Source organism: Calypte anna, chromosome Z, assembly GCF_003957555.1.
Source record: "Calypte anna isolate BGI_N300 chromosome Z, bCalAnn1_v1.p, whole genome shotgun sequence".
Classification (NCBI taxonomy): Eukaryota; Metazoa; Chordata; class Aves; order Apodiformes; family Trochilidae; genus Calypte; species Calypte anna.
Window position 1 is genome coordinate 64,046,421 of NC_044274.1, and position 18,034 is coordinate 64,064,454.

At 43.7% G+C, this 18,034-nt stretch overlaps 1 protein-coding gene across 1 annotated transcript in view; it reads right to left on the minus strand.

The window, feature by feature from the left end:
- Positions 1 to 548: 548 nt before the first annotated feature.
- The window catches only part of MUSK (muscle associated receptor tyrosine kinase), a 54,532-nt gene continuing 37,046 nt past the window's right edge, over positions 549 to 18,034 (minus strand). Inside the window, exons 10-17 of the mRNA XM_008495854.2 lie at positions 15,912 to 16,087; positions 15,481 to 15,504; positions 12,296 to 12,384; positions 11,796 to 11,955; positions 9,167 to 9,356; positions 8,652 to 8,843; positions 3,385 to 3,533; positions 549 to 1,270 (exon numbers count right to left, since the gene is read on the minus strand). Coding sequence (XP_008494076.2) covers positions 549 to 1,270; positions 3,385 to 3,533; positions 8,652 to 8,843; positions 9,167 to 9,356; positions 11,796 to 11,955; positions 12,296 to 12,384; positions 15,481 to 15,504; positions 15,912 to 16,087 — 1,702 coding nt within the window. The remainder of the gene's footprint in view (positions 1,271 to 3,384; positions 3,534 to 8,651; positions 8,844 to 9,166; positions 9,357 to 11,795; positions 11,956 to 12,295; positions 12,385 to 15,480; positions 15,505 to 15,911; positions 16,088 to 18,034) is intronic.

An 18,034-nucleotide genomic window follows, 5' to 3' on the forward strand; every position in this document is an offset into this window, starting at 1 on the left:
CAGTGTCAAAGAGGAGATGGAAGTTAAAAGGAAAAACAAAATAGCTTATGGCTGAAGAAACATCCTTTTTCTACAAAAGTGAGAATGTGAGAATAAAATAGTAAAGAATATCCCCCAAAAGATTGATTTCTGCAATCTTTTTTTTTTTTTTCCTTTTTTTTTTTTTATATATATATTGGACTTGAAAACACATAAGGAAGGGAAGAAAAGAGAAAGCCAAGAGCATAAATGTAGAAGGACAAGGAGGGACTTGTTAGAAAGGGAAGTGACACCAGCAAAATATTGGTTTGTTTTCCCTAGGGTTTTTCTATGCTCCTGAAAATGCCTAATATATGCCAGCACCCTTGCCAACCTGAGGAGTCCAGGCTTAGTGGCCAGGGGGTTATCCCTGTTGCTCAGGAGGTAAAATCCTACCCAGGGAGATATGGCCCACCACAGAGGAGAGCAGTCCACACTTCTCACATAGCAGCGAAACAAGCTGTTTCTCCTTCCCCTAAAGGGGGGCTTTGCATGGAGCTGCTGATGGAGGACCCATAGGCTGGTCAGAGTCAGTCTGGATGGGGGGACACAGGGGACCCTCCACACGCATCTCTCAGGCCAATGGGGTTGGCCAGGGCTCTCTCGTACATGCGCTCCAGGATGCGGTGGATGCTGGCAAAGCTCGGTCGGTCGGCGGGCAGCTTGCTCCAGCAGAGGCGCATCAGGTTGTAGAGCTCCAGGGGACAATTGTCTGGGCAGGAGAGGACATTTCCATCTCTCACATAGTAGATGACCTCTTCATGAGCCATCCCATAGTAGGGCTGCATGCCGTAGGAGAATATCTCCCACAGCACCACTCCATAGGCCCACACATCGGACTCCGTGGTGTAGCGGTTGTAGAAAATGGACTCGGGGGGCATCCAGCGGATGGGGATGGCGTCGTTCTCATTGGCTTTGTAGTAGTCAGCTGAATACATGTTCCTCGAGAGACCAAAATCAGCGATTTTGACCACCATGTTCTCCCCTACCAGGCAGTTCCTGGTAGCCAAATCCCGATGGACAAACTTGCGCTCGGAGAGGTAGGCCATGCCAGCAGCCACCTGCTTGGCAATGCAGAGCTGGCTGGTGCAGCACAATGCCAGAGGGTTGGACAGGCAGCCCCGTCCCTCCAGGCTGCCACGCACCAGGCTGCAGAGGTTGCGGGGCGAGCGGTCACGCAGGTACTCGTTGAGGTCCCCATAGGCCATGTACTCGAAGAGCAGGCACATGGGTTTCCCGACTGCACACACACCTGGAAGAAGACAGATGCACCCTGCAGATCACCTAAGGGTGAGCCAAGAGGGTTCTGCTGTGCAAAAAATTCCAAAAACGCTGATGCAAAGGGGAGACTTTTAAGAATGCATGAAATGGCAGAAAGGCGAAACATGCAAAGAACATCAAGTTTGCAAGCATCTCTTTTTGTCTTTGAAGCTCCTTCACCAGGGCTGTAATGCTGCGCTTGGTGGGTGATGCCAGAGTGTTCTGTGGCTGCCAGATTTGTCTGGATGTCCCAGGAAAAAAGGTACACTTTTGGAGCTATGTTTAATTAAAAGCCCGATCCTGCTTATGTTGGTATTAACAGAAGTTTTGCCTCTTCCCGGGGGCAAAAATATGGAAGGACATATTTTTGTACATAACTTCTATAGCTCTAATTGCAGTGTATTTTAAAATATTTGGGGTTTTGTACTTATATTACACTGCTTTGGGTGTAAGGACTACACATATGCAGGAAGATTTCAGCAGTATTCAGAAAGGCTACATTCACGGGTTAAGTGAGATACTTGAAATGCAAAGACATTATCACTAGACAACCCAGACATTTTTCTGGCTTTTAGCTTTGTTGTATGGTAGTTGTTTTTCCAGATTTTGGTTTGTTCTGTTTTTTTTTCTTTTTTTAATAGCTCATGCAAATAATGCTAGTTTCAGAATTAATTTTGGGCAGAACAGGTACTCCACAATGAAAGACAAATTAAAAACAGACATCAGAAAGGAGGTACTTGCCACACCTGATAGAATCTAGTCCCACTGAAGGGTACTTCTTTGTCCCTACACCAGCTTTACCGGGGACAAACACCAGTATTGGGCCCTGGTAAACTCCCAGCAGTTTTACTGAGCATACAGAGATAAGGCAAAAATATTTTCATGCCTATGATTAAATTGCCAAGCAGCAAAATACAACATTAAAAATGTATGTGTTTTGCTTTCTTAGGACCATTATTTAGCAATTGGAAATACGGCTTATTGTGAAATCTGAAATTCTTGTTGATGACCTTGAACACTTGAATCTTTGAGGAAAAGCAGATAGCTGTTTCCAGCTTGATAAAAGCAGGATCTGACAAGCATGAACAGTGTGTGTGAGAGACTTATCATCTAAGCTGTCTTCAGAAGTGTGGCTGTTTTATTCACACCCCCACAATATGAAACAAGTTTGTTCCTGTACCTTAGCCCTATCCTGACATAAAATGTGTTGACAGTAAACACAATGATTATTTGAGTTGGGGGCATTTCCTACTTTCCTTTTCTGTAGCCAAATTATTTGCAATAACCTATCTTTCCCAAAACTGGGATTTACATATTTCCAAATTTTGTGAAGCTTCCTAATGAATTTAATTAGGATCTTAGCAGCTTGTTCACAGGAATCAGATCTACATACAGCTACTTAGAGTAGAACTGCCCAGTGAAGGTGACTGGCAACATCTACTTCAGTTAAATATTAAAAATTTACCAAAATAAAATTTGGTTGGCAGTTTTCTTCAAAGAATGAACTGCTAGCCAAGGCAACAATGCTTCCTAAAAAACCCAACAAACTGGGGCTTCCTTTCAGCTGGGAAGGATAGGAAGAGACCAGTTTTGCAGTTGGCTTCTTTTTCTTCATTTGCTTCATTTTGTTTTATTTTACTGTTGGTGAGTATTCAGACATGACAACAGTAAGTGGGACCCATAAAACTAACAAGACTTGTGCCTGGTTTTTTTAAGTATCCACAAAATAAATCCCAGCTTGTTCCTTCCCTGTGAGACACCTGTGCCAATATTATTAAACTGGAAGCAGAACTGGGCAGCAAGATGGTCTGCAGCCCACTTAATGCAGTAAGAGGAGGAGCATTTATTACAATGTTAATATCCTACTAAGGCTGCAGCATCAGACCTACACGTTTGAGACTTGCTCTGGTGGATAATTAGCAGACAATGCAGTGGCACATAAAAAATCTCACTTTTTTTGCAAGAGGTATTTTTGTTTGCAAAGGAAACAAGCTTTGCCATTTGCATTAAGGTCCTGTCATGCATGTGTCACCCCTACACCCCCAACACCCCTGCAGCATATTTGCAGAAGGTGGTACCCTGTGTATGGGTGTCTCGTTCAGATACCTAAAAGCTTGACAATATTCGGATTGTCAAACTCTGCCATGAGGGCTGCCTCCCTCTGGAAGTCAGCCTGCATGTCTGCAGATGCTTCTTCCTTCAGCATTTTCACAGCCACCATTGTGAAAGGCTCATATGGCAGCAGCCCTGGAGCCCTGCAAGGACAGAGAGAAAAGGCAAACATCAGCGACGGATGAATGTACACAGAATGTAGACTCTGCTTTTGCTGTTGTAAGAGAGGCTGACAAAATAATAAAATGAAACGAAATGAAATGAAATGAAGAAATGAAATGAAATGAAATGAAGTTAAATGGAATAAATAAAACAAAATAACATAAAATAACAGAAAATTACAGAAAATAACACAAAATAACAGAAAATTACAGAAAATAATAGAAAATAAAGTAACATCCACAGAAACCCCAAGCACTGACTGGAGGAACATGAAAGACTATCTTCACCTCTCACGCCTGTCTTCATTGCATAGTACAAAGACATATAATTTAGTTCAGGGGTACTAAATCCAATATAGATTTTTTTTATCATTATTTTTTCTCCTTACAGACTCTTTACCATGACTGGTAATAATTGAAATAATAGTTTGGTAAGCAGTAACCTCTCTCTGTACTGGAAGTCACAGCAGAAACTTCATGGAGGGCAGGATGGCCTCTTCAGTCCAAAAAATCCACTTTTGTGGTGTAATGACCGAGCTTACCAGAGTTAAAAATAAACATACTTATATTAAAATATCGAATCTCTTTTCAATGCAGCATGTGCCATACCTTGTGTGTGTGTGCCTGAAATCCAACTATTTATAAATCAACTAGATAGTTCCAGCAGAATTAAACATGATGGAGCTGTTCTAACTAGGAGATAGTTATGCTCCCAAAAGTTTTTCAAAAAGAGGTTACAGGAGAGAAAGAACAAAGCATACAAGTTCCTTGTCTGAAGGACAAGGTGATTTTGTTAATAGACACAGATGAATCTTCATCTAGAGCTTAGAAACACAGATCCACAAGAAACAGAGCTTCCTGACTTAAGAGCAACCACACTCTCATTTTGTTTTCTTACCCCCATATCACTGTACCCTCAACAAGTTTAATTGCCAAAGATTCAGGGGTAGCTCTGCCAAAGAAGCATAACCTTCTACTCTTCAAACATGCACCAAAAATCAGATGTGTATTTTGTTGCCCACACCAATTCTCCCCAGGGGTCCTGCAGTTCAAGCACACTCCTTAGAGGTACCCAGACAGATGCCATGGACAGCGGCGCCCGTTTGCATCTCATTTTACTACACTGGCCCAGTTGCTCTCCCATTGCTCAAATGCCAGGTTCTTCTACTGACCAGTAGCCCCAAGAGGAGGTTCCAATTTCTAAAGCAAACTTCCAGCTTCCTTGTCAACTACTCCAGACAAATGGCAGTTGCAACAGATGCAGCTGGGTATTGTAAATGTCAAAAGGCAGATGGCAGGGTGCCGACGGAGAAAGGAATCTCACAGGTGGCCAGATTGAAGCTCAGGCAAGGAGGTCTGGCATGCTGGAGCAAGGGAGCAGTCTCCACATTTGTCTGCCCCTGCCTCAGTTCCAGCAAAATGTCTTCCTTTTTACCCCCTGTGTGCTGGCAGCAAGGTTTTGGTCTAGTAAGAGAGAAGTACCAGCACCTACCAGCTGCTGTCTAATCTCATCACTTTCTTAAGTGACTTAAGACTGAAGAAGCCATTAGAGCATTTAAAAGTAAAAAGAAGAGGGCTTTTATCTCTTCCAAACAGCCTCATTGTAGATAATCACTCTTCACTTGCTAGCAGGATTGGTGCAATACCAAAGCAAGGGCAGGCACAGCTCCATCTTGCATGTTTCAGGGAAAGAAACTCCAGGCTAAAGCCTGAAGTACAGCCATCCATTTACTCTTCACTGAAATCCTGTAATGTAAGCTAACCTAAACCTAACTCAATTGAGACTTAGCTGCACAAAACATCTAGATGGTCCTTCAGGAAACAGTAAATAATTTCACCCAAGGTAACTCATGTGCCTAGTTCTTATTAGACCTGGGAGAATTGCACTGATCTGAAACAGTGACAGACTCTGCAGTATTGGCCGAGAGCATTTAAGCTCACCCGTCTGGTACACAAAAGACAGTCTTTGCACAAAGGGATGGGGGCACGTCTGCAGGGGAGCAATGGGAAGTTGCTGATTCTGAAATTAACTAGGAGAATTCAGGCAGCACACCAGAATATAAAATGCTTTCTAGAAAATAAGTAAATTTCTTCTAGAATTGAGAAGGAACCAGAAAAATAACCTTGTTTTTCCTCTCTCATGATTGTATAAATGTTTACGAGAAATGGAGGGTATAAATAGCATCTGTCCTCACCTTCTTTACCATCAATGGATTTATGCAGCGCTGGCCACATTTAGGAACCTGCCGTTCAAAGAACTAGCCAGTGGTGCAGTTAAGGATTTCATCCCAAACCTATCTACAGAGAGTGCCTGGATTTAAGTTTCCAGTCAGGTTTTCTCTGCAGAGCAGTAACTGAAAAACTAAGGAGCAGCTTGAACTTGTATTTGCAATTATATCCTGTCACTCATCCTCATCATTACAGATGCACAGAACATTGCAATTAACATCTACTGAAGCTGGTGGAGACTTTACAGGAGTAAAGGAGTACAGTTTACCCTGTACTTCTGAGAAATTTTAATGTTGGCAGGAACATTTTCCAAATTGGCAGTGGCAGGGACCCATTTTGCTGTGAGCTGTTTTAACTAACATACACACTGCTTTTCACCTATATTTGAGACAGCAGGTCAGAGAAACACCCTTTGCACCTGAAAATAACATAAGGATACTTCTGTCAGAGAAACTCTGACCTTAGGGATAGCCTTATCTCTTGCAGAGATGATGGTCTGTGCCTTTGCAGCAGGGATCTTACTGTCCTGCTAACAGAGACCCTACACCCAGTCTTTAAGCAAAAACCAGGCTTCAGACTTAGCCTGGACCATGCAGCTCCAGATGTGGGTCAAGGTTTGCTCTGTTGAACCTTATGTGAATGGTGCTCTGCTGGCATGTGGGGCCAGCATGGTCCTCCCAGGGGCAGAGCCTAAACCGGATCCTGAATCTTGTTTAAGGACATCTGTCAGGGGAAATGCTTACTTCCTCATCCCTTCCAGTGTGAAGCTGCCCCAGTGAAGACAGCAGCCTTTCAGGAGAAGCTGCTAAATGATAGCCAGACACTTCCTGTCCTAACATGCTGCTTGACCCACGAGTGAGTAAACACTGAATCAGGACTCACAGAAAGCCAACTGGCAAAGGCGTTGCTGGCATCAGACTCAGAGCTGTGTTTACAGGAGAAGGAGAAACATGAGACAGGAGAAGTAAAAGGCTTGCTAAATTTAGCTTGAGATGTCCATTTAACACACGTAGGCCAGTACATTTTATCCATCTGAGATGGGAAGGCAATGTTTGGACTTGTGTTAGCTTCAGCAGCCTGGAGGGTTGCACATCTGGTGCAACTGTATCAGAAGTCTGCACTAAGCTGCCAGCAGTGCACAGAAATGCCAGTAACTTAAGTGTTCCCTGAGAATATTAGGCTTTAGAGAGACTTCTGAGAGATACAGATGCTGATAACAATAAAGAAGACTCTCAGAAGCAATATTTCTGTGGCTTCTTCTCTGAGCTACAAAGAGATGTTTTGCAGAGTAAGGTACTCTGCACTTTGCAAATGCTGGCTAAGAAGATGTGATGCTTTTTTAATTTTTCTTCTTCTGTTTTTGTCACAGATTCCACTGACCATAGCAAAACTATTTATTAAAAGAAATGGCAACACTGAGGTGGGTAAAATCCACATGAAAGGTCTCAACACCACTTTAGCACGTGTTTGACCCCATGACACATGAATAATCTTTGAGTGGTCGTGCTCAACATCAATGAGAGTAATTTTGAACTCAGAAAGATCTATGCAGCACTAAAATTATTGAAGCTTCCAGAGCAGGCCCAAAGAGGCAGAAGACCTCTGCAAGGTGAGCAGGAAGGCAATACTCTGCAGGGCATCCAAGTGTTGTGCTGGGGCTGGCATGAGGTCTGTCTTGTGGCCCTGGGCCAGCTGCTGCCTAGTTCTTCAAGCTCAGATCTCTTTGGCTTTGCCATCCTAACAATCAAAGCTAATGACACTATTCCCCACTCAACATATTCAATGCACATGTAATTCATTTCCTAGCAGACAAATTAACAGCATAAGTATAAGTACTGAAATTGTCTGCAGTTTTGACTGCCTTTGTCTTTAAAGTCAATGGGAGCAGTTCTACCAGGCAGCTCTTGGCCACCAGTGGGACTCTGCTGTTTCCCTGGGGTTTTTTGAGGTCATCATATACTATGCCACATACAGGTACAAAATCAGCCATGTCCCAGACTTACTAACTGTAAAGCACACAGAAAATCATCCTGAGTAATGACTGAACTGGACAATCTGTCCACTTCCTTTCAGGAATTTGGAGATGGGATTTTCCAAGGAGACTAGAACTGGCAAAAATTAATGGTCTCGGTCAAGGCTAACAAGACACCATCTATCCATTTCAACCTAAGCTAGACTGAGTATGTCTCTTGTTTTTTTCAATTAAATATTTTCACATTTGAAGAAGCACATTATCTCACCTCCCATGAAATTTGACAGAACAGGGATTTCATCTAATACTTTAAATTTAAAACAAGCAACAATGGCTGCAAATTCCAAGAATGAACAATCAGTAACTAAAGGGAACAGAATAAAATATTGCCTAACTGGATTGTTTTTTAGGGGGTTTTTTTGTTTGCTTTTGCTACTGAATCAAAGGGAAACTGGGTCAGGACCTAACTGTAGCATGACACATTGCCCTCTGTGGTAGTTACTGGACAGTGCTGGTGTTATAATGGAGGAAACTACACATTGACAATTTGCAAATACTGGAAAATACAAGAATTTCACAATAGGTCACATGTTACACGCAATACTCTTGGCAAAAACAGTGACGATAAATTTAGCTGAGCTTTTACACCAGACTTTGGTATGTGAGTAAGATATTGCATCCACTAGAAAGAACAGCAGATACATTTGTGGCAATACTTTAAAATATACCAACCAGAAGCAATGGACAACAGAAACAATTATTCAAGATTGAGTGTACCATTCAGTAGATGTGCATGTGATTTAGTTTGGGTGAATGAATCTCCAGTGAGGTCACTGTTCAACTGCCAGATTTTCCCAGGTATCTCCAAGATACAGAGGACTCAGACACAGACCACTTACCTTGCTTGGAAGACTCTCCCAAAGGCTCCTTCCCCGATATCTCTCACATATTCAATATTGTTCCTGGGATACTCCAGGCTAAGCAATTTTGGGTTGAGGAGAAGAGGCATCCGCTGGTACATTGGGTTGGGGTGCAGCCGGTCCAGGAGGAGTTCAGAGGGCAGAGTGGTGAGTGTCGGTGTCTCTGACTCTCTGAAACGATGGAGCAGTGTTCAGTCAGTGTGTGCACAGCCCTCAACCAGGAGATCTGCATCTCCTCCAGGGATGGTTTCTTCCAGGGTGGAAAAGGAAGGTGCAGCAAGGCTGTTGAAAGAACCTTGCAGCAAGGTGTCATGCCATGTCCCTAAAAAACTACCAGATGGCCTTCTGCTCTAGCACAAGGACTCGCCAGACTTTGCAGAGGGCTGCCACAGACAAAGGGAGGACTGCTCCCCCCTACCAAGTGTTCACAGGAAAATGCTTTCAGAAACAGGCAAGCCCATGTTTGTTGCCTTCATTTACGTCCCAAGCTTTACCTTTTTTTGTTTTTCCACTGCTTTCGTCGACGGCAGCAAACCAGGGTGACAATGCCAAGGATTGAGACTAGAGCAAAGCTGGAGATGATTGAGATGATAACATTCATAGAGTATGTAGGGGAAAAGGGAGGAGGAAAAAGTACATTTGGAGTCTCTCCAGTTGGTTTTCTTGTTCCTAGAGATAATGATGCTGTAATGCAAAAAAAAAAAGTCAGAAGGTTATGCCTCAGCTACATTATAGGCTTTCGCTAAAAGGTATTTATGAAGCCAGCCTGATGCCCTGGGAATTACTAACATTACAGATATAACCATTTGATTGCCTGAGACAATCATACTGGGGAAGCAAGAGGAAGCAAAATCTCTATCTGCTTGCCAAATATGAAAACTCAGGATCTGGTAGACATGAAGACGCAGTTCCCATTCAGCTGGTAACATGATTTTGGTAAGCAATCAGTTTGCAAGACTTACAGATGGGAGATCACATTTGTTGGCCTCAAGAGTATTCAAATACAAGCTGACAGAGACCTTAGGGATTAGTATTTTCCATTCTCTTAATCACCTCAGGGGTTCTGTGATGAACTCTTCCAAGCAGTTCCCTGTCCTTGTTGAAACAAGGGGCCCAGAATTGGACACAATATTCCAGATGTGGCCTCACCAGGGCAGAGTAGAGCCAGAGGAGAAGCTCTCTCCATCTATTAACCACTCCCCTTCTAATGCACCCCAGGATGCCACTGGCCTTCTTGGCCACAAGGACACATTGTTGGCTCATGGTCATTCTTCCATCCACCAGCACCTCCAGTTCCCTTAACTGGGAACATCAGCATCCCCAGAACTGGTGGATGAAGTTGCAAAGCCACTGCCCATCATATTCAAAAAGTCATGGCAGTCTGGTGAAACTCCTTCTGAGAGGAAAAGGGGAAACATAACCCCCATTTTCAAAACTGGAAAAAAAAACAAGACACAGGGAACTGCAGGCCTGTCAGTTTCACTTCTGTGCTTGGCAAGACCATGGAGAAGATCCTCCTGAAGACTCTGCTCAAGCAGGCAGATAACAAAGGATGGTTGGTGACAGCCAACAGATCTTCACTAAGGGCACGTCCTGCCTGACTGATTTGGTGGCCTGTAATGATGGGGTCACAGCCTCAGTGGACAAAGGCAGAGCAACAGACATCATCTACATGGACCTGTGCAAAGCATTCAACACTGTCTGATGAGACATTCTGATCTCTAAACTGGAACAGTACGGCTTTGATGAATGGACCACTCATTGCATAAGGAACTGTCTGATTGGTCACACCCAAAGAGTTGTGATCAGTGGCTCGGTGTCCAAATGGAGATGTGTGATGAGTGGTGCTCCTCAAGGGCTGGTACTCAGCCCAGTGCTGTTTAACATCTTTGTGGGTGACATGGACAAGGGAACTGAGTGCACTCTCAGCAAGTTTGCTGAAGTCAACACACTGGAGGGAAGGGATGCCATTCAGGGTGACCTTAACAGGCTTGAGAAGTGGGCACATGCACACTGCATGAAGTTCAACAAGGCCAAGTGCAAGGTTCTGCACCTGGGTCGAGGCAATCCCATGCATGAATACGGGTTGGGAGCAGAAAAGATTGAGGACAACTCTAAATGAAGGACTTGGGGCCAGTTGGACCAGAAGCTGAACAAGAACCATCAATGTCAGCTGGCAGCCCAGAGAGCCAGCCAGGTCCTGGGCTGCATCAAAAGAAGGACAGTCAAGGAGATGATTCTCCACCTCTGCTCTGCTCTTGTGAGACCCCACATGGAGTACTGTGTCCCGTTCTGGAGTCTCTAGCATTAGAAGGACATGGACCTCATGGAAGATGGCTGAAGGCCCACTAAAATGCTCAGAGGGCTGGAGCACCTCCTCTATCAAGACAGACTGAGAAAGATGGAGTTGTTCAGCCTGGAGAAGAGGAGCCCCTGAGGTGACCTTGTAGCAATTTACGAATATCTGAAGGGGGCCTACAAGAAACTGGCGTAGAACTTGTTACATGGTTGTTTAGTGAGAGGACAAGGAGAAATGGTTTAAAACTTGAAGAGGGGAGATTTAGGTTAGATATTAGGAAGAATTTTTTTCCACTGAAGTTGGTGACACTGGCACAGGTGCCTGGAGAAGCTATGGCTGCCCATTCCCTGAAGGTGTTCAAGGCCAGGTTGGATGGGGCCTTGAGCAACCTGACCCAGTGGGAGGTGTTCCTGCCCATGGCAGGGGATTTGGAACTAAGAGATCCTTAAGGTCCCTTCCAAGCCAAACCACTCCATTATGGTTCTATGATTACTGAAAAATGCCACAAGAAGTAAAACAACTTTGGAAACTATGCCTGAAACCCTTGCTTCTTCTCAAAATAAAGTACAGCAAATCCATTCCTCATAATACCACAGGAAATTTTATTTCATCCTTTGGCCTTAGTATAGTCTTGGTTGAGGTGCTCAATTTGCCTGTCTCCATTCCCTGGTTAAAGGTGCTGAGCAAATTTATGAGAAGAACCATCACTGGCCAAATCCAGAAGAGAGAACAGAGAGGTGTGGCCATGAGCACTCAGGGTGCTGACACCTTGCATGGCCCAGAAGCAACCACAGTGGCAGAAATAATGAATTACAGCTGCCTACCATCTCCACAGGGAGAGACCCTGCAGTATTCCCAGGTCACAGATGGGTCCTTTGTGTAGCACCAGGGACGCTCCTTCTCACCTCCTGGATTGCGGCAGTGATTCTCAGCATCAGACAGCTCAGGGAAAACCTGAGGAGTTCTCCTGTGAAAGTGGGGAGCCTTTGGGAAAGAAACAAACTGGATTAGTATTTGAGTATATTTTTTCCTGCTGGTGTTATGAAAACAAATAATGACAAAAGAAAGGTGCAAGTGAAGGCAGAAATTAAACAACCCTTCAGCAGCCTGCCAGAGTGACAGACAATGCATCTTGCCATAAGAAGAGAAACTTGCAGACTGAAATATGAAGAGGGTCTGAAACATCATTGAACTGAAGAATGAAGGCAACCTGTGCTCTGCTGAGCCCTTCCACTGTAACTGGGCTGACAGCTTTGGGAAACTCTTAGGAAAAGCAGAACTTGAGCATGAGACTCCATTCAGCAGGTCTCACACTGGTGCATACCTGGTCACTCCACTTCTGGCAGGGAATCCCAGAGGTCGTGATGTTAGCCCAGCCTTGGTAAAACTGTCCATTGCCACTGTAGCAAGTCCCTGGGGGGGGAAAAATTACATGGGGTCAAGACATCTCAGACCATGTCCTGCAGTGGGACTCACAAGATTAAACATCATGAGAGCATGTGGCAATTAGCAACAGATAGCAAGTGGATAAAAGGGCCGGACCTGCAGGCAGGGAACTGATTAGACCCCTGTTCACACTTAGATGGAGTTTGGGCTCAATATAAAATCAAATCTGGTAAAATTCCAAATAGGGAAATGAACCTCTTCTGAACTGGAAAAATAGGCCATGCCCCTACAATAGTTGCACTGCATCTACCCAGGACACAGCATTTCCCCTTAGGATGTGCAGAGCAGAACCACAGCGAAGCCACACATGTGAAACCAAAGCAGAAAGCAAACTGCAGTCCTGGTTGCATGATTCTCAGCCCAGCTTACGAAGGCACTAACAGGAAAGCACCTTCATTCATGTGGTAAACAATAGAGGGCTGGGATTGATAAGGTCCACAGCAGTATACCTCCTCCCTACCTCTACACATTGGTTGTTCTCTTAGACTACATGTTTGGAAACAGCCAATGCTTTTCAGCATGCGTGGAGGCTGAAGGAAAGTACTGATTTGTATGAACAGTATCAGTATAAAATAATGTTCTCTATAATGGAGAATGTGCAGTTCACTTTCCAAACACAAGGCTTACCAGTCTGCACAAAAATTAAGCAGAAAATCTTGAGACCTTTTTTTACTGGATATGCATGTTCCCAAGACATAAATGTAGACAACACCTGTCCTCACAGGAGACTTTAGTGCATGCTGGCATAATCTAGGAAGCAGGAAGACAAGAAAGGAGATGCAGCCATTCACACTTTAACACATGCTAGCTTATCTAACTTAAACACTGCTGACTTACAGCCACCAATCTGGCTGACAACATGCATTAGGGTCCACTGCATTAACTTTGTCAGATAAATTAACAAGCCAGCAAACGCTGTTGTCATAATCTTATTTTCTATTGAGTTCTTAAACTTGCATCTCAGAAAAAACAAAAAAAGGGGAAACCTAACCTGTTCTAAAATAAAGATTATTTTTTTAAGGAAATCTTTTTCAGCTTCCTGAAAGCTTTGTGTAAGTTTTGATCTAAGTTTGAGACAAAGGCATTTATCTTCATGGATTGCCCTGTTTCTCCTGCAGAAGGAACTCATCAAGAGCAGACAGTTCCACTCTTATTTTCCTATGCCATGCACTGCACTCAGGATTGCAGCTGTGGGACCCTTAGCCTCCTAAACTTTCACCAGACACCAGACACCACATGTAGTGAAGGCAGAAATACAACAATGACAACATTTTCTCCAATTGGGTGAGTACAAACACAAGATCAAGTCCTGTAGGCCAAGATATGCAAACACCTCAGCATAGGAATAGCCATGGACTTCATGAGTACATTTAACCCATCACAAAATGCAAAGTAAAGTGCTATAACTTGGACCTTTTTGATTGATATATAAGCTGAAATTTTATGCCTCGCATCTACAAATTAGAAGTTCCCACATGACCTGCACCTGCAGCTCTGCAGAGGTGTAAATTCCCTTTAAAATGCCCCAGAAAGCAACTGTGTGTTTGAGCCCAGCACTTTTAGATGTCTCACATTCAAAGGCAAGGAAAGTAATGCCTGAAACCTGCCTCATGACTGAGCTGGTCACCAACATGAAAAAATCTTTTACACAGATCTGAAACAAACATTTGTGTGACACCTTGGAAGACCAACATGGAGAGATTTAGGGGCCACAGCAATACTCAGGAAACACTCCTGGTTATTAGCAACCTGGAAAATGCAGATACTATCATACATGGTCTTGCTACAATGAGGACAGAAGGAATAATACATGTGATCCATCTGAATAACTTTGAGCTCCAATTTATAACTTTGATGGGCAAGCTGGAAAACAGTTCAATTCATGCTCCCCAAACCTTTGTGCACATAACAGTGACTCTAAAGCAAAAAAGAAGAACAACATCATTAAAACGACATGGTTATGTCTCCCTGACACATGACCAAATGGCTGTACAAAAAGGCCACACAGTTACACCGGGGACAGAGGCCATGTCCTGAAATTGAAAACATCCAAGGGGAGGCTGAAACTATCCCATGAATGCACCAGATATTTGCTGGCATCCCTCCCAGGTGTGCTTATCTACCCAGGGAGGGGATGGATGCAGCCATGGGCTGTAAGCATTAGGCAGTGGTGCTGGAGCACACAAGGCTTCTGAAGTGCTCATCTCCCAGGTGTGCAGAGCTGAGTGGCAGGGACTGAGGTGGCCAGGTAGAGCTGAGGCATTGCCATGAAAAAGAATTCCCCAAAAGTCTTGAATTCACCTTTTATATTTTCTCTCTTTATGCAGAAGGAGTAAATCTGGCCTGCTCAGAAACACAGCAGTTTGGACCGCTGATCTGAGAGAACTTTTCCAGATGTAATGATTGGATTGGCAAGAGGAGGTTCTTCCTTCTGCCAATGGGACAAGTTCAATGGTTGAGCTTTAAACTGCAGGTGGGTGTCAGTTGGAAGAGATAGATATGCATGTTACAACCATGACCAGCAGCAGCGTGGGTGGTAGATGGAAGCCACAGCAGCTCCACAGGGAATGGCTGGATCTTGCCATGGGTAGTGATAGGGTTACACAAGAAATGGCCAGACTTCAGAGATGACTGGAGGAAAGATCTAAGACCTTCTGGGTAAGTTCTTGCAAGGCCAGCCTGATGTAGGCAACAATGTCAGTAACAGCATATGTAAGGTTGGGATGACTTCAGTAGTAATAACAAATACCAAATATGTGTAAAACAAAATTAGAATCAATGGGTAGAATGAACAGGGAACAGCTAGAGGGGAGGGAACCACCTGAAAACATCATGCCTCTATCATCACCTTCAGCAGTTACCAGCCCATATTCTGTTATGCTCTGAAGAGCTGGAAATGTAATTTCCCATGCCTTGGGTGTGGAAGCCCAGGCATTCCCTGGTGATAATCTGAATCCAGCCAGCCAGGACCAGAGCAACACAAAAATGCTGTGCAAGCTGCATTTTCAACAAAGAATATCATGCCCAGCTCTAAAAATATAGAATCTGGAGTCATCTACTTACTGGTTATATTCTCCTTCTTAAAATCTGTAAACAGACAAGACAAGACATAAGGAGGGGTTGTCCAGGATGTGGTAAAACTGGGTCCTTGCTTAGGAGCACGCTATGGGGAAGAGTTCTCTCCCAACAGCTCTAAAAAGGCTTGTTTCTCTGCAATGGCATCTGGAGGGCAATTTTGCCATCATTAGGACTAGTTTTATCCATGAAGTTGTTATGACCCTCTCCATCAAGAGGAAGGCTTTATTTGCATGTGGGATCTGCCCCACGTCCAGGTCAGACAACACAGACAAACAGCAGCTGCCACAGTGCTGTGCAAAGGCACCAATGAGGGAGCACCCACCTTTACTTGAGTTGCAAATTGTGGCATTCACCCGCCCCCACCCCTTCACCAACCACACTGCTCTCTGAGCAGTGGCCAACATGTGCCACCTTACCAAAGAAAGGGATGTTGGTGCAGGCACTGGGGTCCTGGTGCAGGCTGGGCAGCCTGTTGCATTCAGGAAGAGTGAGCAGCATCAGCCCTGGCTTGTAAATCCCCTTCTGAGAGTTTTCCTCCATTGAGAGCCATTCCTTAAAGCAGTAGAGATCCTTTACAGCAAGGCAATTCTCTCTACATTATTTTGTAAAAACAATGAAATACAGCAGTCAATGGCTTGACAACAACAGCTGCACTCAGCAGTGGTGTGTAGGGGTTATGCAGGCTGACAGAAATCCATTAAGGGAGCTATGCCTCTTTATGCCAGTCTGTCTGGCTCATAAACCATAAAGGAAACTGTATAAAACATAACAGCTTCCTTTAGGAAACCCACAAAGCTACATGTTTAATGAAGCAGGGTTATGCTCAAAACACAACACACATTGCAATCTGTGAGGAGTTTCTTCCCATATTTCCCTACAGAACTTTCACCCTCTTTTACTAAAAAGCATCACATTTGGGAGTTATCTTAGCATTTTTCAGTACATCCTTCATATCTCACTTGTGTCTGAAAATTGTACATTAAAGTGTCATGTATTAAAGACAGAAGGTGAGCAACAATTCTTAATCTTCTTAAAATAATTATTTGTCTAAAATTTTTAATCTCACAAAATTACTTATCCAATTACCTTCTTCTTTCCATAAGCACCTTTCAGTACCTTTCTTATCTGTCAGCTGTGTGAAGCAGAACTTTTACAGAGCCTGGTAAAACAAGAGACCTAACTGTCTCCTACCTAATGTGTCAACTCTATACCATGTGAAATACACACTGGCTTTGGATTTTTAAATGTTCCTTAGATTAGAAATTGTTGTGTAGAAGACCAAGGTAGAAACACCTACTCTGGGAAAAAAATAGAAAAGAAAAAAAGCCTGTATCATACTGAAAAGTTTGAGCATTTGTTGCATTAGTCAATCAGTTGGGGATTTTCTTATTTATGTACTCATTCTTGAGAGCCAGAGTTCCAAAGCCAGCTTTGAGGTCATCTGCAGAGTTTACTATTGCTGCACTCTGCTAAAGTCCTTTACAGATTCACATCCTTCCTGACAACCACGTTTGCTGAGTGGGAGAGGACAGTGTTACAGAAAGGTACATCTGGGGTCTGTAGTGAAGGCTTTAAACTCATCACGGCTGATGCAGTTTCTTTGCTTCTAGTCTGCCAGCAGTTTTGGCAGGAGCAGATGGCCAGAAGTTTCAGTGATGACTACCAACACTGCAAACTTTTTAAAGGACTCTGAAGGACAGAGTCCGTTGGGAATTCCATGAGGGAATCAGCTTTCCTGCAACATCAATGGATGCTCTTTGAGTCTTCAGGTTAAAACCATCAAAGCCCAGCTGGTCCATACTTGGTTTTAGTCAGTTCTGGTTTATTCCTTCCTCATTTCTATGAAAGCCTGAATGCAGCCAGATGGAGCAGTTTATCTTTTTTGTGTTAAACAACATGTGGAACAACAATGACCTTCTGAAGGAAAGAAATGTTTTGATAGGGAAGTGAGAAAATATTGCATTTGTAGAGCTGGCTGACACTTGGAAGATCTGGATTCCATTATCTTCCTTCACTCCTGAAGCCTGAACATCCTTAAACAATCCCCTCATTCAGTGTGCAACTGCAAAATAAAAAAGAACTCTCCTCTGCAATCTTGTCTGCACCAGTGCTAAAGGCAGGTTTTCTTCACCCACAAATTCACTCTGAGAGTGTGGTATGGCAGCCAGAGGGTGGGATGGTCAGTCAGGCCTCATACTATTGTTATAACACTTAATCCTGAGCAGTAAGAGTTTGATGAGATCATATGAAAAGATTACATCAGATTATTATTAGAAATCTTATGTCAGATAAATGACAGATGGACTTAGAACAGTAGCAGCAGAAGAGGATGAGTGGGTCAGTAGCATTTTAGACTATTTTAAGAAGAGAAGGGTTCACAGAGACACTACCAAAGTGAGAAGTTTCCTAACAAATCTGTTCCCTGCAGCCTGATCACTTCATGCCAGCAATGGTCAAAACAGAAGTTGAGGGGTTTTCTTCTGCTGTTAGAGAAACAGCCAGAGGCAAAAGACAGATGAAATCAGGAATTATGAGATAA